General features: G+C 47.9%; 1 protein-coding gene across 1 annotated transcript in view; it reads right to left on the bottom strand.

The window, feature by feature from the left end:
* Window positions 1-26,318, bottom strand: part of FLI1 (Fli-1 proto-oncogene, ETS transcription factor) — a 115,140-nt gene that overhangs the window by 10,232 nt on the left and 78,590 nt on the right. The window contains exon 5 of the mRNA XM_007129605.4: window positions 19,013-19,078. Within this exon, the coding sequence (XP_007129667.1) occupies window positions 19,013-19,078 (66 nt within the window). The remainder of the gene's footprint in view (window positions 1-19,012; window positions 19,079-26,318) is intronic.

The following is a 26,318-nucleotide window of genomic DNA, read 5'->3' on the forward strand; positions in this document are numbered from 1 at the left end:
AAGATTGACATGAAAGCCAGTGTTTTTGGAGTAAGTCCTACTGCAAGGACAAAGCTGAAGACGGAGAAGGCCAAGGTCAAGAGCTAAGGTCTGGCATTCTGCCTTAGAGATTGGAAGTACCGGGGCAGCCTTGCAGATTAAATTAGATATCCAAGCAAACAGCTGGCCCAGCGCCCCGCACAGCATCAAACTCGGTAAATATTAGCAAGTAACGTTATTACTGTGTTTGCATCATTAAATACCTTAAAATGTTCAGACCCAGAAACACATTTGCCAGCCCTACCAAATACACATTAACCCCCCTCCCCTGCTTCCATCCCCCTTACCCTGCTCTACTTCTTATTTTTCCACTTATCACCTAATTTAATCGATAATTAATCCATGACGTTTATTGTCCACATCTCCCACCTGAATGTCAGGTCCATAAGGGTAGGGACCCCTCTTTTGTTCTCTGATAGAACCAAGCACCTAGAACATTGCCCAGCCCAGAACAAGCACCCCGTAAATATTTGTTGAATGAATGAATAACTGGGCCGATATCTTCTCCTTCTTGCTAAATATACACACTTCCTCTTGTTGTTCACTATTTTCCTAGCTGGAGAGAATTCAAAGCCTCTACCCCAGCCGCTCCCCACTAAATGAAGTCTTCAGGGGATCCCAGTCTGGGTGATGGGTGATGGGTGATGGGTGAGTATAGGCTGCTAACCCTGGCTGCCCTCTGAGCAGAGTGGACAACAGTCCATGTGTGACAAGGCGTAGGCTGAGACCTGTCCCCACAGGAAGCCCAGGACTAGATGCCATTCATTCAAGTGGCCTGCTTTTTTTCATATATATTTTAACAACATCATTGTTGAAATGAGGGCTTGTTTTCCTCCTAAAAGTCATACAAGTGAGAACTCAGCAGTGTGGTCAGCTATAGTCCCAGACACACAGACAGAAATATGTCTACAACCAACATGGAAAATCCTGGACCCGGAGCTACCCAACGACTCATATTCCTGCACAAACACTCTTCCTCCCCGGGCCTGACGCCTGGCTGTGCCAGAGCTCCCTGACCCTCGGCTGCCGGTCAGCACGTGGGTTGCTCTCCTGTGGGGTGTGCCTGGCCCACGAGGCAGCCTGAGCATGCCCTGGGGCCCCCCACCCTGAAAATGGTGCATACTGTCTGCTTTCTGAGAACTGACTTCTCAAAACACACACTTAAGGGAGTGGCCAAGGGCACAGAGGGCAAAAATGTGACCGTTAGGGACCCACAGAGCAGCTGGTCTCAGAACTTCTGGGTCGTGGCAGACGCTTGAGCTGCAGAAAATTACCCCGATTCTGACACTCACTTTTTACTTCAGTGAAGGCTGGTACCCCTGGCTTGATGACGAATCTTATCGTGATGCTTTTTCAGAGGAGTCCTCCCAGAAGGGCTTTGCCTGGAGCTCATGGTTTCAGGCGGTCCTGAGATCAATTTTTGCCAAAGCAAAGAGAGACCAGAGCCTTATTCTGGGGAATCTGGGCACTGCCAGGCATTGTGGATAATTCAGCTTCAAGTAGATAATGGTCTGAACAGTATCTCCATCATGGGATGCCTGCTGCAACTGACTTTGACCCTAAATGGCCTCTTAGATTCCAGGAGAGCCTCCCGGGGTGGAGAAATATGAGCATGGAGATTTTTTTCTGAAAAGTCCTGTTGGAAGGGGAAAACTTTCTCTGGACGTGACTTTCTCACAGACAGCCCGTTGTTAACTCAGCTTCTGCGTGAAGCTGTTAAATGGGTCCTAGAAACCTGGCCAGACACCTCAGGAAAGACACCTCTTTCTGCTCTGGTGTCGACGGTTCACTGTCTGAAAGCCCAATGTCCCAGGCAACGCGCAGCTCCACACTTTGTCATGCCCTCACCTGGAGGCCAAAGATGCAGAGACACCAGCACAAAAGCCTCTCTCTTCATCCCGTATGACATGAGACCGTGCTCTCGATTACTGGATAGAAAAAGATGAATTTTCTCTGAGACTTCTCTTCGAATTTCTGGTTGGCAGTACCTAGTCCTGTTTATCCTTGGAAAGCCCGGCTTCTGAATGCAGACCTTTCAGCAGAAGAACGGGCATGGCCGCCCCTGCTCAGGGCAGAAGCTTCTCTCAGTCTGATCCAGACCTCTTTTCTTGGAAGACTGAGGATGCCAAAGGAGAAAAGCTCTAATAAAGGGGACCCCGAACCCAAAGCCCCAAACTTCCCCAAAAAGAGCCAAGTCCACCAGGAGGAAGACGCATCGCCCAGACTTTCCCCCATACGGGGAAGACTGTACATGGGGGCAACATCCTGGCTGTCGCCAGAGGACGAGCGAGATGTTCCTCCAAGCTCTCCTCCCTCTGAGGCCCTGGGTTAGAAGAGGCCCAGGGCCCTACTGGCCACCAACCCCATTCTGTTTCCCTCTGGGCTCTCCCTCCCGCGGTGCCCAGCCGGGACAGCCTGCCCTGCTTCCCAAACCTTCTCAACTCAGGACGGGCCCCTCGTCTGCCACTGTCTCCCTACGACCCCTGCGGGCGACCGCTACCGGATGTCTGACGGCCGGCCCGGCCTCCCGCCTCCAAAGCTGCGCAAAGGCTGCTGGCAGCCGGGCTGTGGAAGGTCGTGGAGGGCGAGGACGCCCTGGTGCAGACATCCTTTCTCTCTGGCAGGTCGGTGGTTACGATGTGGCCTTTAGAATCGGTCCACCCTGGGTTCAGACCCCAGCTCAGCCATTTACTCTGCCAAACGATCTCTGTTCAAAGGTTCCTCTTTTTGAACCCCAGGTTCTGCTTCTCTAAGTTAACCTTAAAAACGCATTCCACTATACATCAGGTGCAGACAAATACTGTTTGATTCCACTGATACGAGGTACCTGGGAGAGTCAAATTCATAGAGTCAGAAAGCACACTGGTGGATGCCAGGGCGCCGGGGGGAGGGGGAATGGGGAGGCAGTGTTTGCTGGGGACAGGGTTTCGGTTTAGGAAGGTGAAGAATTCGGGAGATGGATGATGGTGAGAGCTGCACAGCCATGTGAATGTACTTAGTGCCACTGAACTGTACAGTTAAATATGGTTAAAATAATATGTTTTATATTATGTGACTTTTACCACAATATAAAAAAAGGATTAATAACAAATGCTTTATAGGATTGTTAAGGGGATTAAATAAGCATTCGATAAATGGCAACTTAAAAATATACACAGTATACACGTAGTCTATACCATCTTGCTTGCAACTCTCAGATGCTGACCTTGGTGAACTGAGGTTAAAAAGTCATCAGAGGAGGCCCTGAAAAGGAAGAGAAGCGTCAAGGAGGAAGAATAATTCCTGTGCTCCGAGACCAGTGATTCCCAAATCAGAATAAACTCTGGCTCTCTTTTAGAAGAAGAAATGGATTGTCGTGTATCCCAGTTTAGAATCGCCGGCCAGGAAGCTGGCTCTGGCTGGTGGCTCTGGCTGCCTGCTGGTATATTACCAGGCTGAGGGTTTACCCGGCATCCTTCCTACTCCCCTGACTGTCAGCTCCCCCAGCTCCCTGCCCAGCCAGCCCTGGAGCTCCAAGCTGGGTCCTCACCTCCTCTCCACCCCGTCTATAAGGGCAGCTCGGCCTTTACCTCAGGGGCGTCTTATGTTCTAAAGAGCACCAGAGGATCTTGGCTTCCACGGAGATCTCAGGAGGAGGGCAATATCTAGGGAAGGCTTTCCTTAAACTTGGAACGCACAGAAAAAAAACATCCTGGATCAGATTTCCTTTGCTCAAGGATCTTGTCCTGGAATCCAAACAGCCCCTCAGCCTCAGAGCTGGCCCCGCTGCGTGGAGGAGAATAAAACTACTGTTTAAGATATTCCACGTGCAAAGGGAAGAAAGGACACGTGAGAGAAATGCTTGAAGGATGGATGGCTTTCCAAGATGAGAATTTGGAGAGGCCAGTGGCACCCTTGTGGGCACAGCCTCGCCACGGTCTCACGAGGCTCCCCGCCAAGCTGGGACCCTCCCTTGACTTCGTCCCTCCCATGGGCTCTGTGTCTAAATGACACACAAGTCTAAACGACCTCTTTATTTTGATAAGGCCTCAAAGTGGGATTTGGGGGCCAGCCTTGTGTGGAAAAGCAATTTATACTGACTCAGTTAATTGGGTGTTTGCCCAAACTCCCCTCCACGTTGGGCCATGCAGACGCAACTAAATTGCAGCCTTCCTGGGTCAAATCTGCCTCAGGTTTAAGAGGATTCTGGGTCAGAAAAAGAAAACCTAACAGCTGACTTAGGTAAGAGGGCTTGAAGATGAATGAGAAGCAGTCTGTGTTCAGCCCCCTGGGCTCTGCTGAGAGCCCGGATCTGACCCTCTCCGGTCCGCGTTCCTCAGCTGGGTTGCCCTCACTCTCTGGCCACACGGGATAGTCCTGCATCTGTTGCATGCTTCAGCTTTTGCATCTTTTTCTTCCAGAGTTCTGCAAAGGCTCAGCGGTGAAGGTCTCGTGTTTATTGCCCTCATCTTGTTCAGCCTCCTGGTGTAATTCTTTGTGCACTTATGCCCCTTGCTCGGTGAGCACCTTTGGGAAGAGACGGACTGTATCTTATCACCTTGTTTCCTTCTCTTGCCCCCAGGTTCTTCCTCTTCCCAGCACCAGCTATTGGGCTTAGCTAATACCTCACATCCTACTCACATTCATTCATTCAACAACATTTTATTGAATGTCTACAATTGTGCTAGACCCTGTTCTATGTGCTGAGAATACAATGGTGGCCAGACATACATCCTTGCTCTGGGAGCTGACATTCGAAACAAATAGTAAACGACATCGTATATAAGAAGGTGGTGAGTGGTATGGAGAAAAAGAAAACAGGTGAAGGGGAGCTGGTAGTGCTGGGACAGGGAGGGCCTCGCTGACAGCACAATTTGAACAAAGACTTGACCCATCTAATGTTACAAAAATAAAGCTCTCCATAGTGCCATAATTTTCTTATGAAAAGTGACTGGGTCGCCCAACATTGATTTCAAAGCCCTTCTGGAAAAGCCATCCCTTGTTATCAGTCCTTTACCTTGTGAGAATTACTTTATGTTGGAAGACGAAAAAATAAGCTAAAAAACTTGACAGTATCGTTTTGATGTCCGGGTGAGAGATAGTAAAAGGTGAGATGAGCTTAGTCTATTAAAGAGTTAACCAGTTTTTGCATATTTAGAATCAGGGTAATTGCCAAATCTGTTGTCTTAGAATCACACGGATTTAGGAAGGCCATTCAAATGAAGAAACTTAAAATCCCAGCACTTCCTATGATTTGTTTTTGACCCGCCTCTGAAGTGTTTTGCAGGAAAGGGCGTTTCTGAGGGGTCAGTGTGGTTGAGAAGAGGACAGGTGAGTTCTCCCTGAAGGAACACTCCCACCTCTGTGTCCTGCACCCACACATCAAAAAGCACAGGAGTTAAAGACAACCATCAACTCTGGGCAGGTGGAATGTGGTCTCACTTATATAATAGAATCCGAGGTTTCTTTTCAGGCTGGAGGGGACTTCAGACATTATCTAAACCAGACATGCAAATTAGCACAGGCCTGGAGGCCCAAAGCCTGAGAGAAAGCATATGTGGCCATATAAGAATTTTAATAGAAATTGAAAGTATGACTCATAGCAGAAAAACTGCCTTTCTCTCAACTCCTCTAGGATATTGGGCAGGCCAAAGACTTTTGAAGCTCGAAGAGTTTTCAAAGCTATACCAAGAACGGTTTTCATTTCTTTGGAAGAGGGGTACCTAAATCTTATCAAGTCTAACGTCATTTGTGGTGTTATTAAGGACTCTTAAAAGATTTTCATAGGAAGGAATTTCACGATTTCTCTTTAATCCATTCCAAACAGGGAAACAGTTCACTGCCATGGAAAAAACTCTAGATTGAGGTTCAGAACTCCTTGGTTCCCCTCTCATCTCTGCCAGTTATGAGCTGTGTGAACTTAGGCAAGTGACAATGTCTCTGACTCTGTCAACCTAACCGTAGCAGGGGAAAAAACGATTCTCCTAAAATTTAAGAATTTGGAAAAGCAAATAGCCTATTTAATCCTCACAGGGTTCTTTTGAGAATAAATGAGATCATGCATGTGAAAATGCTCTACACACTCCAAATGTCTTCTAAGATTATAGCTGCTATTCTTTTCCAGAGTTTTATTCCTTGGAAAGAAGTTAATCTTTCTCGTGTCAACCAAGGCTAATTTCTTCTGGTTCTTTGTTTAGGGGAGCAGAAGGACTGAGTAAATATTTAATTAAATTGACAAACTAGATTTTCCTTCCCCCGTGAATCCATCAGCTGTCAACGTTACTTACTGAATATCTACAGGGCTGGAAAAAAGGGACACAGGACAAAACTCACCATTAAAGATGACAAGATAATCTGTAATTAGGTCCACTGATGGCTAGTGACTGAGATAGGGTCCCGAGAAGAGATTGGAGTCTTTGTGGGTAAGGAAAACGTATCCTGACGAGGGTGGGACTTGAATTGGGCTTTGAAGGATGTCCTGGATTTTGAGAAAGTAATAATCTCACGTAATTTACCACTTTCTCTTTAGGATGTGCCTAACACACGAATTTGAACGTCATCCGGGGGGTGTTCAACTTTTTATTGATCCTCACATGGGATTGCTCACAGATCTCTGAGGCTGGAGGGGAGAAGCCCACGTGGGTTAGTGTTTCTAACCATAGTATTTCTTCCTCAGAGACTTGATCTTCTCTCAAAAGGATATTTCATGAGAAATCATTATTTATTGTTTTAGATATGGGCTTCTCTGAAGAGAGTATGATGTTACATCTATAAAAAGAACTTGGGAAAGGTTTTTAATCTTAAGATAACAAATGATGCTATCTATGCCTTGGCTTTTCACTAGAAGATTCCCCCAAGTCCCTATACCTCTGCCTGGCAGGAGAAAAACTTCTCTCTTTCTCTGGGGCAGGGAAGCGGGGTGGGGGGGAGGGAGAGAGGAGGGAGAGAGAGGGGAAGAGAGATGGAGAAAAATTTGGTTTATGAGCACGGGAATAAACAAACTTCTTTTAAATACTTTCCACAACTACTGACCCTCAAACAGCCTCTCTGTAGAATTTCTAAAAATCAGTGTCTTTTGCAAAACAAATGCATTCGCAATATGCCGTGTGGAGGTGGCCACCAGTGGATTACCTGGAGCACTTGCGGACCTCGCCTTTTCTTCCCAAAGTACTCTGGGACCCCACTCCTCAACACAGCTAACAGCGATCACTTCCAGTTTCTATTACAAACCAAGATCCTGCGGTCATGGGAATAGAGTTACATCAACCAAGGCCAACTTCATTTTGAGTCGGAGCTCTATAATCTGGAATGGGATGAAATGTCTGAGTCAAAGTGAAACCTGGTAGGGATGGGAGGGCTAAAATAATAATAGTCAAGAGTCTGGAGATGAATTGGAAATGCAAAGCCCAAACGGCCCACTCAGTAAGTGTGAAACGCCACTGACACGTTAGTGGAGCTGTGGTGGCACTCCACCCCACCCACCGAGTGTCCACCGTCAGGACACCCCTCCCTGGCATTGGTGGGTGGGGCAGCTGTCTGGCCGGGTCCAGTTGCAAGGGTGCTCTGGAGGTCAAGTTGGCCCCAAATACCTCTCCCACAGCCTTGCACCTCTTCCCCTCCCCCTCTGAGGTTTACGTAAAGCATTTTCCTTTATTAAGGTGCAGCAGGGTTCATGTTTTCACTGTCACCTTCACTGATGTTGCAGAGCACGGTGGCGCCTATCAGATTCTCCAAGGGAGCATGTAAGAGCAGTTTTGATAAACATGATGAAAGATGCCCAAGGGGGCACTTCTAAGCAGCCAGGAACAATACCAGGGGCCAGGATGCTTGCTGGCACAGGGAAGAGGAGAGACCAGTGTTGCAATGGCAGAAAGGAGGCCGATGCAGAGCAACAAAGGCACATTTTTCCTCAGTTAAGTATTCAAGTAAAGCCTGGCTCTCAGTGGTGGGGTGATGTGTGGGGAGAGAATTTCAGAAGCAATGGGAGATGCCTACTCTCAGAACACTCAGCTCCAACTTCGCCAGCCAAGGGCACCGATGGATTGAGAAGCGGGTGTAGGCTGGGATGCTGGAGCGGCCTGGCTTGTGTCTTTAAAATGGTCCAGGTGATGCTGATATCCTTCCTTTTCCTGGAGAGCCACGGGTCAATGAAGGTTATTGAGGCAAGGCCTTGCTTACCTCTTGCAATTTGAGGAAATTTCACAACTAGATTTATCGAGCTAATATCCACCGCCCTTGTTTTTTTAAGTTCAGTTTACTGCAATCCTTATTGATCGACAGAGTGTTACTCAGGATAGCATTTCCTTTTCTAAAGCTCTTCTTTTTTTCTTTGATTTTTAAAAATGTAATATTAAACACACAAAATGTATAATGTTGTGTAAATTATAAAGCACAATAATGAAAAGGACATCTGTGAAGCCACCTAATATGCTTCTTGAAATGCAAGAACTGAGTACCCTGAGTGAGGGTCCTGATCTGAGGACCATAGCAGAAATCAGTGACTCTCACCATATCATCTTAACAACTAGATGACATCAGCTTCCTGGAAGAAATGGGCCGTTCCGTGGTGTGCTGGATGGAAGAGCGAGATGCAGTTGTGGGCCTGGCACTGCCTGGGTGGGGAGTGGGCTGCAGTAACAGGCTCTGTGCTGCTTTCTGATTCCTACTAGCTTTGCCATTTGAGCTTAACGTATCTGTGCCCCAGTTTTCTTATATGCAAGATGGGAATAATAATCATACCAACTACATAAGGTGGCTATGAAGCGTAAAAATGAAGTGAAGAGAAAAGTTTTTGGCACAGAATAAGCCCTCAATCAATGGCAGTTGTTATCGTTATGGGGGGGGGTTGATAAGAAAGGTAAGAAAAGGAGGGTTGAATAAGCAGGAGTTAACCTTTCCTGCAATATGACTTTCCCTTGTCCTGGTCCTGTCCTTGGCCTCTTTCTCAGTGGCACCTATAGCAAGGGGACCCAAATCTGAAGGGCCTCCAAGGGGAGTCTAAGCTGATAAAAAATGGGGCAAAAGAGGGTGATGTGGAACCATCACCTTGTTACTGAAATCTGCTCTCGGCAAGCTCTTCCCTCTACTTCTGGGTGGGACCACTCACAGCCTGGGAGGAATCACGTTGGGGTCAAATGAAGGGGAAATTGTGGCAGAAAGGGAAAGGCAAGTCCTGAGGCCATCTTTGCAGTGGACGAGGCCAAAACATCACTCTTGGATTTAGAAACATCACGAAGGGTGAATTTTACAGTAAGCCCCTGGGGAGTAGTTTAAGGCAATTTGTCTTTAATTTCCATCCATCCATCCATCCATCCATCCAACTATCCATCCATCATCCATCCATCCAACCGTCCATCCAACCATCCATCCATGCATCCATCCATCCATCCATGCATCCATCCAACCATCCATCCATCATCCATCCAACCATCCATCCATCCATCCATACACGGCCTTTTCTAAGGCACTGTCCCTGCCTCCAAGATGCATCAAGTCTTGCAAGACCAAAGGCTGTTGGATATACTCTGTCGGATGCTTCACTGGGAAGACAGTGGGTACAAGCAAAGCGCCGTGGGGCAGGGGTGGTTGAGGAGACATCGTCTGACCTGGGCCACCAAGAGCGAGTGTGGCTCATAGGGGGTGGATTGGGGTGGGAGTGAGACAGCCGAGGAAGGTATGTCAGGCAATGGGAGAACGGGAAACATTCAAAGTTCTGTTTGAAATGGTCTAGACAGGAATCCACTCACATTTGAAGGACACATTTTTTTGGTCAGAACCTAAATTGGTAAAAACTGTGCTGCTGGCCAAGCTGTCACCCCGCCCAGACCCCGAGGTGACCCAGGCCGCGCTGGACGGTGCCTCTTTCCATCCTGCTTGGCGGGACCTGGACGGCCTGCAGACACGCACGCTCCGGAAAGGGCGGGTTTTGCCTCACAATCCCTCATGAGGTTGCGGCAGTCAACTGATGTGAGCGGCTGGAGACAGGAGAGCAGTGCCTGCTTTACTCCAGGGGGTCACCCAGTTGTGCCTGCCTGTCCCAAGCCCTGGGGGCTCACGGCTGACACCCACCTACCTTGAAATTCCCTCCCCGAGACGAGAGAGACCTATGGTGGTAGATTTCTTTAAAAATGATCAGTTAATCGATCAAACACAGAAACTGAGGGGAATGATCATCGGAAGATATCTTTATACATATTTCCAAAAAAAAAAATCTTCGAAGGAATAAAATGTACACAATTTGAATTCTTCCTGGGATGGAAGAGCTCCTTCCAATAAAGGGGGATCCGTGCCGTAACGAGGACTAAACAAAACGTCCCAGCGAAATCCCTGTACCTGCCTCTAACGGGCAACACGGAAAGCCGATCGCATCGTTATCCTGGAACAAATTTACACTTGTCTTAGGAAACAGGCTAAGTGTTTCCAATAATTTAGAGAGAGTGTGTTCTAGTCGCTGTGGAACCCACACATGCGGTAACAGCGTACACAGCACACCCACGGAACAAAATAACAGTTCTTTTACTCAGAGAAAGGAAGGATAATGGTTACTTAGAAAGTGTCCCAGACAAGCTGTCAAATTGAATTCAGAGAGCTGGAGTCTGACTCCAGGACAGGGCTGGCTGGCTCAGCTCCCTCGGGATTGGGGTTTCCTGCCTGCTACAGCTTACAGACAAAGATTCTTTGTTTCCAGCCCTCTCTCTCTCTTTCTCTCTCTCTTTCTCGCTCTCTCAATCTCTCTCTGGTGAAAACACACACACACACACACACACACACACACACACACACACACACACACACACACAACATGTAGCTCTCCAAAGAGGGTCAGATTGAAAGCAGACAAAACATTAAGTCTGGAATTTCAAAGGAAAACAATTTAAAAAAAAATAAAACCGAGAGAGCAAGCTACTGTCTGTTCTATAATCATAAATCTTGCCTTTGGACACAGAAACAGCACACACTCACACACACACTCAGCCATCATCCCTGCTTTGGCTAAAAATGGATTAGGGGTAGTTCATCATAAAGGAAAAACATATAATGACAAAGTTCTTAACAGGCCCTCCTGGGAGGCCTGAATACCCTCAAATTTTAAGTGCACATTAGCGGACACAGACAGAGCCCATGGAGCCACATAACCTGCTCCATGAGAGATGTTATTTACTCCCTAAAAATAACAGGCGATTACCTCACAGCATTACAGGCCTTTTCCTCAGGCGCACGTGTTCCAGACCAACCCGCACTGGCCACCCCGCACAGGGCAATACACACACGGCCCGAGGCCCCGCCAAACACACGCTCACCCCCTGAGACCCTGACTCAGGCTGCTGCCTCGAGCCCACCGCCCCTGCTGGGCCCCCAAACTGCCACTCTTGTTCACTACCACACGCACAGGGCACAGGAATCCATACTCGGCACGCATCTACATCTCCTCCATCAAAGCAAAACTTCTCGGGGCATCTTTTAAATCATGGAAAATTTTGAAGATGTAGGAAAGCAGAGAGAAAAGTCTACTGCACCCCGAAGGGCCCTTCGGCTTTAACAAGCATGAACGCATGGTCAACCTGACTTCAGCTCTCCCCCCACCCATGCCCCCTCCCTGCCCTATTTTGAAGCAAATCCCTGGCTCCTTTGCCGAGCTTCCTGTCACACAGTGACGCTATACCCGTCTTTCGGTTTCGTGTAAACCACTAAGAGTCCCTCCCAAGGCTCCGCCATCATGCTCGCGTCACACACCCGGGCCCCGGTGTTCCCAGGGGGCACACTCAGGTATACCCGCGGGACCCCACCTGGTCCCGTCCCCCAAACCCAGCCCGAGCACACACAGCCCCCGCACAGGATAGACCCAGACATGCTGGGTCTTTGGTGTCCACCTTCCCTTCATTCGATACCCATTTCCAGCACCACCGTGCTGGGTCCTTCCGGAGGCCTCCCATCTTCCACTACGACCTCTATCATTAAATCGTCAAGGACACCCCACAGGCGATGAAAATGCAGGGGAAAGTGGCGAGAGGTGGTGCTGTAGCAGCCATAGCCAATACACAGCACTGACTTACAGGCCCATCTGTATCTCTGACTACATCCTCTGGAGGGTAGCCGGCTGGGTACCGCGTTTCCGAGGCTCAGCCTAGCGTCCCATACATGGTAGGTTCCTAATAAATGAAGAGATGCGTGAACGGCGTGGAGGAGGGCACGGGTCCTGACTAAGGTCCTGAGAGAAGCTCTTCCCTTCCTGTGTGGTCTTGGGGGGACCCACGCCTTCCCCGGCCTCCTATCGCCTCTGTTCCATGAAAGGTTCGGAGTGGATGGTCCACTTTAACACTTAATGATTTTTCATCTCTTCATTTCTCTTAGGGAACTTCTTGTAGGTCATGTGCATTTTTCTATTTGATTATATGCAGTTTCATATTATTCCTTAATCGTTCCATATGTGAATCCCCCGAATAAGATTTTAAACAACTTGGCCACCTCTTCTACGGTGTTACCACGCCATCTGATATGGTGTCTTTCATAACCCTGGGTGTAGTGTCAGCATGTGGTAAACCCTCAAGAACATTCTAATGATTTTGTGATAAAATTCTAATTACTACTGTAATCCATGGAGCAAACATATTGTGTACTTACTGGTGCATCAGATACCCTGGTAAGTGATTTATACGTGTAATATCACTCCTGAAGGGGCAGTAAGATTGTCCTCATTCTATACATGAGGAAACTGAGGCAGAAAAAAGTAAGCGACTTGACTAAAGTCACACAGCCTGTTTGAGTCCAGAGCCTGGGTTTTGAACCAATATGCTCTAAGGCTGAGGTATGAGATAAATACCTGCCTTGGGGAAATGGAGAGCATTACTTAAAGAAGGTTTAAGATGTTTGTTAGATGCTTGATGCAAACTCTTATATAGAGAATGGATAAACCACAAGGTCCTACTGTATAGCCCAGGGAACTATATTCAATATCCTGTGATGAACCATAATGGAAAAGAAGATGAAAAAGATTGCATATACATGTATAACTGAGTCACTTTGCTGTGCAGCAGAAGTGAACACAACATTGTAAATCAATTATACTTCAATAAGATAAATTTTTAGAAAAGATGTCAGATGCTTGAATGAAATATGTTGAGATGATGAGGTGAGAAGTAGCCTGGAAGGAGCAGTGAACGGCAGAGACCTACGTTGCAGTCCCGCTCTGTCCTAAGACCTGTGACTTCAAATGGACCCTGTTATCTCTGTGCCTTGTTTCCATTATCTACAGAACGGGGATCATAATAATATCAGCCCTGCCAGCTCACGGGGATGGTGAGGGGCGCAAACGACCTAATAGATGTGCAAACGCTTGGCAGACAGTGAGGGGCTGCAGAACCGTGGTCCTGGCTATGTGCACAGGTCCCGCCATCTGGAAATCTCCTTGAGAGAAGCAGGGCTCTCATTAGCATAATCTTCAGCACCGGTTAGGCATTTCACTCTGAAGGACATGGAAAGGTGGTTTCTCCCCCTCTCTCTCTCCCACACTTAGCGTGCAAGAAGACAGACTTTTTATCCATTAGCCCAGGTGACTGCAGGCCAGCGCTGTGCCCCCGGCCGCAGGCGACCTGCGTGGAGGAGCGGTTTGCATTTCACAGAGGGTCCTGAAGGGCTTCCTGGGCGGGGGCTAGAGGCTCAGCCTCCATGAGCCGGTTTATGAGTTCCAGGAGTTAATAAACAAGGAGCTCAGTATCCTCTGACTTTTGGAGAGTCAGAGGTATTTAAGCAGATCCAGCACGAGGAGCTAAGGAAATGAGGGTTTAGGATGCAAAGCAGCTCTGAAGCAGAGCGCTGCTGCCCGTCCAGGGGATGCGCTGGGAGGGCCCAGGGCAAGGCCGCCCGGAAACACGGTGGAGCTCTGAGCTGCATCCTGGGTGGACACACTCGTCCCTGGGCATGGAGGTCGGAGATCGAGGTTTAGAGAATCCTCAGTCCTGGCCCCGGGACTCCTACGTATTGGGTTGGCCAAAAAGTTCGTTCAGTTTTAAGCAAAAATAAGACACATCTTTCATTTTCACCACGAACTTTATTGAACAATGTATTCATTCACCGAACGAACTTTTTGGCCAAGCCAATACTTGGAATGACCATTGAACTTCTAGAACCCCATTGCTCTCCGGATAAGATCAGGTAACCAACACCAATCCCAATTACTACTTAGATACACACGATGAGAACATATAAGGATGGGATTTCTGAGAGCTGAAGTGATGGACTCATGTAAAGCATTCAGAATCAATATCAATAAAAATTATAACCTCATCAATGACAAGGATGAAAAAGAGCGAATAATCCAGTGGTCAGTTCAACCTGCTCTTCCATTAGTATAACATGAGGTTCTGCTCTTCCTTTTCTAGGTCAGTTTGGGGCCAGGAAAGATCAAGATCAACCGCCCAGTGTGTCTCCAAGAAAACCTGGGTGGCTCTGAGATGGGTCTCCCTTTCCTCTTTCTGGTTCCTGTCTGCCATGTAGGACAGCACTGCTCAATCTTGGCTGCAGGTTTAAGAGTAACGGGGAGAGCTTGAAAAAATTTCCAGTGCCCAGCTGTCACTCCTAGAGATTCTGAATCAGTTGGTTGTGTTTGGGACCTCGGCATCAGTATTTTAAAACATTTTTTATTTTTACTTTTGTTGTATTTTTTTCAGAGATATATATATATATATATTTCCCTGTATTATACAGTAAATCCTTGTTGCTATTTTATACATAGTGGTGTGTATCTGTTAATCCCATACTCCTAATTTATCCCTTCCCCCATCCCTTTCCCCTTTGGTAACCATAAGTTTGTTTTCTATGTCTGAATCTGTTTCTGTTTTGTAAATAGATTCATTTGTATTCTTTTTTAGATTCTACATACAAGTGGTATCATATATAATATTTGTCTTTCTTTGACTGATTTACCTCACTTAGCTTGATAATCTCTAGGTCCATCCATGTTGCTGCAAATGACATCATTTCATTCTTTTTTATGGCTGAGTAATATTCCATCGTATGTATGTACCACATCTTCTTCATCCATTCATCTGTTGATGGACCCTTGGGGTGCTTCCCTGTCTTGGTTACTATAGCTAGTGCTGCTGTGAGCATTGGGGTGCATATATCTTTTCAAATTAGCATTTTTGTCTTTACTGGATATATGCCCGGGAGTGGATTGCTGGATCATATGGTAACTCTATTTTTAGTTTTTTAAGGAATCTCCATCCTGTTTTCCACAGTGGCTGCATCAATCTGCATTCCCACCAACCGTATAGGAGGGTTCCCTTTTCTCCACACCCTCTCCAGCATTTATGATTTGTAGGCTCTTTGATGACGGCCATTCAGACTGCTGTGAGGTGATACCTCATTGTAGTTTTGATTTGCATTTCTCTAATAATTAGCGATGTTGAGATCTTTTCATGTGCTTTTGCAGTTTTTATTGTGGTAAAACACACATCACACAGAATTTACCATTTTGACCATCTTCTAGTGTACATTTCAGTGGCATTAAGTAATTCACGCTGGACAGCCATCACCATCAGAACTCTTTCATCTTTCCAAACTGAAAGGCTGGACCCATTAAACAATAACTCCCCATTCTTCCCTCCTTCCAGCCCCTGGAAACCATCGTTCTACTTTTCTGGTCTCTATGAATCTGCCCACTTACGGTCCCTCCTATGAGTGGAGTCATACAATATTTGTCCTAGGGCATCAGTAATTTTAAAAAGCTCTCCAGCTCATTCTCTGTGCGGTTAGGAGTAGAGGCTAGTGCCAAGCAGGGGTTATGTATGAATTTATCTTTGGGAAGAGAGGATAGTGCAGGGATGTGGATGGAGATGAGAGTAGAAAAACTACAGTGACAGAGAAAAATCATGGAAAAAATTCACATCTCCACCCACATGACATTTAGGCAAGGTATTGCTTTCATGAAAAGCCAGCTAGAAGGGAAAGGCTGTGTTTGTCAGGGAGACTATCTGAAGTAAGGGATTTTGAATCCTACATCCGGGGTTTGAATCCTTGTTCTGCTGTTGAATAGCTGTGTGCCCTTCAGGGAGCCATTTAATAGTCCTGAAGCACACTTTCTCTGTCTGAAAAATGGGGCTAATTCAACCTACCTCTCGGGGACGTTGCCGGGCTTAAAAGCAGAGGCAAAGCACGTGAAAGTGTCTGAGGCATTGCAGAATCCTATACATATGACAGTGGTGGCTGCATTGAAAATGGGTAGCAGTTGCTTCTATTCTAATTTATTTTCTTAAGTGCATTAGCTTTGGTATCAGGTAGAGAGAGCATAATTTTTCTAGCTGCGTCCAATCTGTGACCATAGAATATTTAATTTTAGAAAAAGCTTAAAAACTGCTACAAATTAATTTTTAAAATCTAGCCTTACTTCTTGGGCACCAATAACCCTTAGAGAGTGCAACTGTTTTCAAGAGACAAGCTGGAAGGATGATTATGCCATTTTAAAGTAAAAAGACATACTCATTTGATAAGCACATTGAAGAAGCATTCATAGAAGCATTTACCTCTTCAACTTCTTTCTTTTGTGCTTGATCCCAGCACCTGTCCTTTGTGAAATAAACACGTACACTCACGCACACACGCACACACACACACACACACACACACACACACACACACACACACACACACACACACACACACAGAGCTCTGGTCCTCTTGTTGGACTCTGGGTTTGTTCGGGGCTCTGTGTGTGCCTTATTCAAACAAGACGGAGCTAAGTTTGCATGACGTCTTCTCTTTATTTTTCCATTTAACATTTTAAGAACCCAAGATAGCTATTAGAGAAAAGCAGAAGAGAGAGGGTGGGGAGGAAGGTGAAAAGCAGGGAGAGAGGAGCGTGGCTAGCTTTGTCTTGCTAATGTACTTTGTTTTGTGGACGGTGGGCCGTTTAGACAGATTCAGACCACCTCAGGAGGGGGAAGGCGACAGAGCAGCAAGACAGCTCAAGTGGAAAGCTTTACTGGGGACAAAAGCTGCACCTGCAAAGCGCAGACGTAACCATTTCTGGAGGCCAGGGCCGATGCTGGGAGATAAATGCCCAGCACCACCTGACTGAGGGCCTTGCAGCGCGCACTTGCCTGGATACTGCAGTTCATTCATTTCAGAAGAGAGGCAGCTCCTGCAAAAGCCCCAAAGAGCCCAGCGTGGCATTACAAACTCACAGAAGGACCGAGGGAAGGAACAGCAGCGCAGGTAGAGGAGAGGCTGAAAGCTAGGACCCCTGGAGGAATAATGAATCGTTTATCAGCGCAGTTCAACCCAGACAAACTTGCTTCTTAACGAAAATCTGTCTTTTAAGTCCAATATCAGATATTCTCTCATTGGCTCTGCCCCCAGAGTCTCCCTGGTTAATCCTCAGCCTGCAGAACTGGAGGAGCTTTCAGGGATCTCCTGCCTGCCTTCCTCCCTTCTTTCCTTTCCTTCTTCCTTCTCTCCCTCCTTCCTTCCAAGACGTGGATCCCTATCTGCAGATGAAACGAAGTTCAGTAAGTGAACCAGATCAGAGCAGAGGGGCCCTGGACGAAAGCAGACCCTCACCTGCAGCCGCCAAGAGCTCGACAGTCAGGGGTGACTCTTACTGGTTTAGTTTGGCCCTTTTATTTGACAGGAAACTGAGGTTCAGGGCATGAAGTGATTTCCCCAAAGTAAACCAGAGGTGCTCCGACCTCAATCTAATATGTTTGACACTGTAATACATGTTGTCTCTTACGGACGTTTGCAACATGATGATAAATGGGTCATCTAATAAAATGTGGCTTGGACTGTATGATGAGTCAATATGACTTCAGATTTTTTATGGCAAAAGCCAATAACTCTGACTTCAAAAGAAACCAGTAGCAGGGACTGGCCCAGCGTGGGGCAGGAGGTGAAGAAAGTCACAGAAAACCAGGAAAGTTTACAAACATATTCATTATGTTGAATTTTTCCTCCACAGAATTGTCTGGTCATCATCTGATTATAAACTGTCAACAGGAAACAGGAAGTCTAATGAGATCGAAGGTGTGAACTTGGTCAAGACACCCAGGCTCACTGGGTCTCTGTTTCCTCCATAACCCGAGCCAGTTTTGAACCAAATGTCTCTAAGATTCTTCCCTTAGGAGAGCTTTATGTTTCTCTGAAATGTTATGCTGTGCTAACTCCATGCGACCGATACTGAAAATTTCTGCCTTCATTCCTTCTATGCAGCCAGGTGTGCCTTAAAGAAAAAGTATTGAAGGAGAGAGAGCCAAGGAAGAGAGTGCCCCTCATACTCCTACTCATCCTTCAAGGCCCCACTCAAAATGCCCCTCCTCCATGGAATTTTTCTTCTGCCTCAGGCAGAATTTTTTCACTCACATTTTTTCTCCCTTAAACCAGGTACCATGAATTATTCACTTGTTTAAATGCCTGGAAGCTAAGAGTGTCTGGAGCAGGAAATCTCCACAACGTTGTTTCATGAATAAAGATGCTGAGAAATGTATTGTCATGGCTGCTAAAAGCCTCACTGGCGAAAACCATTTGCTGAGACCATTTTCTTTCTCCTTCAACCAAAGCAAAACAACTAGACCAAATCTCCAAATCACCACTTTAAAAACGAGTTGGTATCGCTTAAATTTCTTACCAACACCCCCCTGAAAATATGACATTTTGCAAGAATCCTTGAAATCTTCATTTCACGTCCTTCAACAGAGAAAAGCCCCCGTCTTTTGGCTTTGAGAGTGAGCAGCATCCGTTTCCTTCCAAGAGCAAAACACGCTTTCGTTCATGGAGTAACAAGCTCAAGTCCCATCTTTACGGAATTATCACAAGATATTTTACAACCTTGTCATGTTTCTGCAACGAGCAGCATAAGGGGGTTCAGCTTAGGCTTCTAGAAAAGCTGAGTGGACAAGAGAGTTGGGACACACACCTGAGGTTCCCCCACCGCAGTCTTACCGTCGTGGACTGTGCCGGGCTGGTAACGAGGACAGTCCTACACGTGAGAGAACAGACTCACCTTCTTTGACGTTCAGTCGCGAGGACGGGTCCGTGTGGGAGGTTGTGTTATAGGCCAACAGTGAACCTGAAAGGCGAAGCAAAAGCATCAGGTCATAACCAAGACACTCTCCCGAGATCCAGACTAGGAGATGGGATGAGAAGTGAGTGGGGACGGCAGGAGACAGGGAGAAGGATGGAAGGACAGGTGACTGACTCCTTGAGAGAAAGAAACAGTTAATGTCACCCATTTGGGGGGCCGGTCACGCAGCACTGTAATAGCTTCCTGGAGTTAGGGTCCGAGGAAGGTAGGACAGAATGCTCGTGGGCGGGACACACACGAGCCCTCCCAGCAGCCACGTTTAAGGTTCTAGAGTTCTTGGGGTCCACACTATGTCACTGCAGGAACACAGGGCTGGGAACCATGTCCTGGTCCTTCGACCGACTTCCCGTGTGACGGTGAATGAGGGACTTTACGTGTCTGGATCTTGATTTCTTCACCTTGAACTACAAGAGGGGGTGGCAAACTTTTTATACAGACCAGATAGTAAATATTTTAGTCTCTGTGGGCTGAATATGGCCTCTGTTGCACATTCCTCTTTGTTTTTGTTTTGTCTTGTCCATGGGCCAGCGCCGGCCAGATTGGACTGCAGCGTGTATTGCCACGCCCTGGAGGAGAAGCCTGGCCACCTTCTTCCCACTGGGATGTCCTTTGGGTTTACAGGTGGGCAAGGTGCTTGGATCATCACGCTCGGTGAAGGGGGTGCTAGGAGCTGGGAAAGGAGTAGGGCTGGCAGGGCTCCCTAGAGTAACTTTTGTCTCCCTTTATGCATAGCTAAGAGGATACAACTCAACGTGAGGCATAAGCCACTGAATTTTCTGTCATCCCAGGGTGCTGGTATACAATCTTTTAGAATTAAATGTTCGTGCAGAACTACTTTTAGCAAGCACTAAAAGTAGTTCTAGTCTGGGCATTTTCTAGTAGATTTAGGCTGGGCATTTTCTAGGTTTTTTCTTTTTTTTATTGTTGTTGCATGTAAAAAAATTCTCCCTTCTTTCCTAAAACTAGACTTGCGCCTTTGTTTCCAGCAAATCCAGGAGCTTTATTTTGGAAAACGTGGGCATTTCTGTCATCCTCCTTGAGGCTCTCCCGTGGAAACTCTGAAGTGCAACCAAGAGGGCTGGGATCTGCTTTTATAAGCTTGACATGGGTGTTGGAAGCTCAAAAATCTTTCTAAACCATCCTTTGCCTGCTCCCTGGGACCGAGTGGACGGACTCGGGTGCCAGGGCTTGGAACAGGGAATGGGCTGTCAGACACTCCTATTTTTAGTCTCAAGTCCCGGAAGGGACACGGGAGTGAAGCGGCTGCCTCACCCAGCTGTGGGCGTTTGGTTGTGTGCCTCAGAGAAGCTGTGTGCCCTTCCAGGCCAGACGACGAAGAGAGAATTTTGGAAGAGTCATCCAACTGCCCAGAACCTCTGACTTTGGTCTTGAGCAACTATTCCTTTCAGCTCTGCAACAGTTCCAGACAAAAAAAGCAGAGGGGTGGTGATGGTACTTAGAGAACTCTATGCCAAAGCGTGGCTGTGTGGAGACACCTTTAGAAAGGAGGCAGTCACGCGCTCGGAATAGCCGAGAACCAGATGCGTTTGGTTCTTCCATTCTCAAAAATATCAAGGACAAAGTGATTTTTTGCACTTCGTTTAATATAAATTTTTATGCACATGAGAGTTGAGAATTAGACCTGCTTCTTACCACTTACTAGCTTGGTGACCTCCATCAATTTACCCAATCTCTCTAAGCCATAGGGTCCTCCTGCTTAAGACAGGCTAATAATAACACCTACCTGATAAGGTTCTTAAGAGGAGTCAATAAAATAATACACACAACTGCTCGGAACAGACCTTGGCTCAGAATGAATGTTCAATACATGCTAGGTATTATCACGACTATTTTTATATCTTTTCTCCCACAGACACCACGATGACACACAATAAACTCTTTATAAAAGAGCTTGCTGGGCATTTGCCTTGTTCTCTGGAATCAGAGTTATGAATGGGTTCTGCTGCAATAAGAAATAATCCTCCATGACTGGAAGGAGGTTAAGAAATGGAAACAAGCGTTCCAAGGGAAGAGAAAACAGCCTCTGGAGTAAGACCAAGAATGTCTGCCTCTCTGTCCCTGACATTCTCGGCCTCAGGCGGAAAGCTCACGGCTGGAGCAAATAAAGAAAAATGATGGTCTCAGAGGAACGAACTGCCTGAGTCATTAGTGCAGATGTAGCTGAGAGCACGAAGCTTAGATAAACCGCACTTATTAAATTTCCCCCTCGGTGAAAGTTCTCCTTTGGGCACACGTGAATTCCAGAGGAAACTCCCAGAAAGCCAAGAAGAAGGGTCGTTTGACCTCTGCAAAGCTTGCATGAAATACATATTTCATGGTAACCTAGGAGAAGGATTTTGCCCTGAAGACTGTTCTTGGTTCAAGTTTCACTCCTAGAAGGAGAGGCTGCCTTCCCCGTGGAGGGGCTGATTTGGGGTGTCTGACCTCCTTCCCAAGGGACCAACTTTCCCTTCTCTCCTCCCATTTTTTACTTAACCAGTTCCTCAGGCTACAGAGAGTGGCAAGGCATACTCTTTCCTTAAAGGAATTTGTTCAGATGCAAGAAGGTCCTCCCTGGAGCCTGACCTCTCACTCTGTGGCTTTGGATCTCTCTCTCTCCTTCTTTGAGGCACCTTCTGCGTGGGGCGAACAGCACCTCGTCAGAGGAAACAGGCTGTGATGCTAGGAGCGAAGCCAACACTCTCGGGGCGCTTGTCGTTGTGCGCCGGATGCTTTCTGTCTATTCTCTCACTTAATTCTCACACAGATGACGAAATCAACATTCAGAGAAGTCAGGTAATTTGCCCAGGATCATGCAGCCAGAAAGCCCAGGAGGCAGGATGCCCATTCTGGTCTAGCTACAGAATCTGCTCTCAGCCCAGCAGACCCTGCGGCCTCCTGGCTAAATCGAAGAAACAGACAACACTCACCTCTGGTGTTGGAATCGAGACAGTGGCTGCCTTTGGGGAGGAAGTGGGGGTGACGGAGGCGGGCACACGGGGGCTTCTAGTCTCCCCCTTGACCTGGAGGGACTCATCCGAGTGAGTGGATTCACTTCGTGATAATTCTTTGACTTGTGCGTTTATGATTTTTGCACTTCTCTCTATGTGATACTTTAATTAAAACGTTTGTTGCCTTATCTGTTCATGTATGTACGTACGCATGAGGGCTTCCACGTGTATCTATGTATTGGGGGCCCCGAAAAGCACGGAGCAGCTGCTGCTGAGAACGGAATAGGCTCCATGAGGGCTTCCATGTGTATCTCTGTATTGGGGGCCCCGAAAAGCACGGAGCAGCTGCTGCTGAGAACGGAATAGGCTCCCCAATGTGAAAGCACAAGGACAAAATAATTTCCCATTGTCGCGTCCATCCGTCACTGGTACAGTATTTGGGATCTGAAGGGGGACGGAAATGAACAGAGTGAAGCTTGCAGGTGTGGGTGGAGCACAGCAATCGGGCTTTCTCCAGCTCCATATTCCCACGAGCGGACCTGGTCTTCCTCTGGGGCACCTGCAGGCGAGACAACGGCCGTCTGAGCGCCAGAGCCTTTGTCTCCCGCCTTGCAGACACCTCGCCAGCCCCACTGCCAGCCTCTTGAAGCCGGGCTTCCTTTTTTCTGCGCTGCCATCAATGGCTCTGGCTGGAGGGTGCAGGCGGGCAGGGAGGAGGAAGGAGGCTCTGTGTTCTGAACAACAGGCCTGGCTGACGACTGAGTCCCGGGAAATCTGGCCTTTTGTTCTCCTTCACCAGTCAGACCCGGCCTGGAAGGGATAATACTTCACTGGCTTAACTGCCTGGAGCCATCACCTTTGCCCGAACATCTGAGGCGGCCGGTGGGGACACCACAAAACGCAAAATGTGTTTTCCATTATGTTTAAATTAAAAATGGGAATCAAGATAGATACCTTTGCTGTGGTCTCCCTGTCACCCAATATATTTCATTTCTCTAGTGCTGCCACTATTTCCAAACGCATTTTCTTAGCATTTTTCACGGGTCAGACGCAGACAGACCGACCGAGCACAACTTTCTGTAAAATGAACAAAGGCTCTTTCCCTCCGCCTCTGGCCGCCCCACCCAGGACCTCTTGGGCTCCCAGAAACCCCAAACTCCCCCCAGCGGCCCTGGGTCTGAACTGCCGTTTGGGGACAGCTCCCACTTTCCTTTGAGGTCCGTCCCAATCTTGCCTTGTGACACCCAATCTCATTTCCCGCAGCCTGAGACTGTAAATACAGCCTCTGCCTGCATGAGATACTGATGGGGCCGCCCGTCGGGTCCAGAGTATGGGGCGCCGCGCGGAAGAGAGAAGGGCAGGGTTGGCGTGCAGATAGGTTTGGCTTAATCGGCCTCATTCCAGGAGGCCACAGGGAAGTTTTCGGAAAGCATTTATCTCTGGGTACAAATGAAAACAGAAAATGCTGTGGGGAAAGCGGCCTGGCCCTCCACACGGGAGCCCCAGGGGCGTGAGGCTAATTCCACGGCAGGGGAGAGAAAGACCGGGTGGCCCAGGTGAGCGGGCGCTGTCTGTGCAGCCTGGCCTCTGCCCTCAGAGCGTGAGGCTGTGGGCATAGCTGCAGCCCGGGCCTTAGGAGGCCTGGGTCTCAGACACCAGGCTGCTCTCCAGGGGCTGGGCACGTCTGAACCAATTTCCGAAGCACTCCAGGCCTCATTTGCTTTGGCTTTAAAATGGGGATTTATAATTAGCTGTCCATGGCGTCCACAAGGGGGCATCCTGTCCGTCCCGTAAAGTGAATGACACCTGGGCAGATGCAGCCAGAGCCGGGGTGTCCCCAGGAGACTCCAGAATGATCCCAAGAACTGTGGGCAACTCCCCAGACCCGGCCCCCACTGTCCTCCTCCCATTTCAAGTGCGGGTGACATTACAGAGGGATGGTATAGGGTACAGCCACACTGTCTGGGCCAGCTGAAAAGCCAGGGTATGGAGAACAGGAGCCTCCAGGCAGGCCAGGTAAATCCTAGCACGCCAGACAGGGGGGCTCAGGACACTATTATTTCTTCTCCACCCTGGAAAATACATTTTTAATTTGAAGTTTGGTTTTTAAAATTTGAAAGTATAGCTCCTGTCCTGACAACCCGAATAAATACTCGAGCACCTTTGGTGAAAGGGTAAATTTGGTGTCAGAGCTTCTTAATCCTACCATGTCCTTTTTTCTACTAAAGTCCAGAAAGCTCGGACGCCTCTGGAGGGGTGCAGCTGCCTTGCAGTCTTCTGACCCGGGGCCAAGTCAGAAGGGCTCCAGTTCTCTTCTATCCACTCTCCTTAGCCCCACTGCACTTCCTCCCTCTGTGCTGAGGAGCTCAGCTCTTTTCCTTCTACCTCTTGCCAAAGTGGAACTGTTTGAACGCCACCCCCTCCTCCACGAAAGGACAGATGACAATGCATGAGGCATTAGCGCCCTTCTCTCGGCCTCAGCTCAGCTGCCCCAACCTCTCCCCAGAGCCCTGGCCTCCCTGCCTCCGCACAAAACATCCGCTGGAAGTAAGTCCGGAAAACCAATACAGTGTTTGAAGGCAAGTCGGTGGGCCTTGCGGGGTTCCCAGCAGTCCTGGGAGCAGACAGCCACCACGCACGTGACCTCCTGCAGGCGTCTCAGTGGATCCCCCCGCCCCAACCAGGGGGTCCCAGAGGCTGCAGATCATTTTAAGTCTAGGTTCCTCAAAAGGCCTCTAGAGTAGTACAACACTATGCTGGGGCAAGTTTTTTTGAACCTTAATACAAGTATTTTAATTTTTGCTTTTGCAGGCAGACGTGGTTTTGCATCGTTGCTCAGACCCCTTTATATTTTGCTGTTGCACTCAACATTGTATCATATATGTGCTTTGTTCATCTCCACTCAACTCTGGAAATTTGCTCCGCTAATAAGCTCCTTTCTGGAAACTTCATATTATTATTGCTTTGGGGGCATCTTCCTTAATGTCTACAAATACTCTTAGAAAGAACGAAGAGAAGAAATCCACCCTTTTTCATGCCCTGCTACATAAACCCACAAACCCAACCCTCTGGCGTCCACTTCTTCCCAGCATGCTTATTCCTTTGCTCTTTCTTATCTGTTCTCCTCCGATAGAAAGCCTCCTCAACAGTTACCCACGACCACCTTATGAAATTCCTTGGCCTTCTGAGCATAGGTTGGTCTTGCTTCAGGGTCTGTGGCTTGGGTTCTTCTGTGAGAGGAAGTCCCAGCAGGGACTTCTGTTGTTTATGGACCCGCCAGAAAGCAGGGCCTGGGATCACACGGCGTGAATGGGCTCTCCCCACATCAGTCAGAACGTGCTTGAACATCCCCTCAACAAGGGCATCTGGTAACTGGGCCCCGTAAGTGCTCCAAGCTCGCGGTCCATCTCTTCTCCCACAAAGTGATTCCCGGACCCCCCGCCGTATGACACCAGCAGGGGCAGAAAGGCAGAAATCGGTCAGCGTTTTGGCTTTGCTGGTCTCTCCTTCTCATGCCCAGCTTCTGTGCACCCACTTCCACCTCCTGCCCTCCCCAGCTAGCAGTACTGCAGGACTCTGTGCAAAGATCCTTCCTAAAAGAATTCGATAAACACTTAAAGAAATACAGATTGTTAGAAAACGCTCATTCTCCAAAGCTCAGAAAAACTGGGTGGAAAATCGCCCCTGTTTTTGAAATGGTCCTTTCTTGGGCTGACCTCATGCTGCAGCAAGACTCAGACATGAGGTCATTCCTCTGGGTTAACATACACTGCATCACCCACACAGCCCGACTGCTCACCAGACGCCTCAGGGGGTGACTGGGGAGCCTAGAGGCACCAGTGGAAACTTCCGAAGGCATTTTCAAATTTTTTCACTTTTACACCCAGGGTGTGTTGCCCTTACCCCACACAGTGCACTGTTGCAGAAGGAGACAGAAGATTACAGGAACGGTGAGCTGAAGACCCACCGAACAATGGAACACAGATGAAGAACTAACTAACCCAGAGCCCGGGAGACCAGGGAAAGCGGCCCGTGGGCACCGTCCGAGGATCTCAGCTTTAAAGGGGCTTTAAAATCCTCAACCTCCTCCTTTCCGAAGCTGAACTCCTGCAAGATTCCCAGCAGCCACGGACAGCAAACACTGCACCCCGAGGCTGCCAGTGGATCTTTGGGCAGGGCTGACTGTTAGAAAGCCCCCTGGGAGAATGAATCCACAGCTGTTTTCCTGTAGCTTCAACCTCCCCATCTTAGGACCATCTTTTCTGGCCACTGAA

The sequence above is a fragment of the Physeter macrocephalus genome, chromosome 16, assembly GCF_002837175.3.
Source record: "Physeter macrocephalus isolate SW-GA chromosome 16, ASM283717v5, whole genome shotgun sequence".
In the NCBI taxonomy this organism is placed as follows: domain Eukaryota; kingdom Metazoa; phylum Chordata; class Mammalia; order Artiodactyla; family Physeteridae; genus Physeter; species Physeter macrocephalus.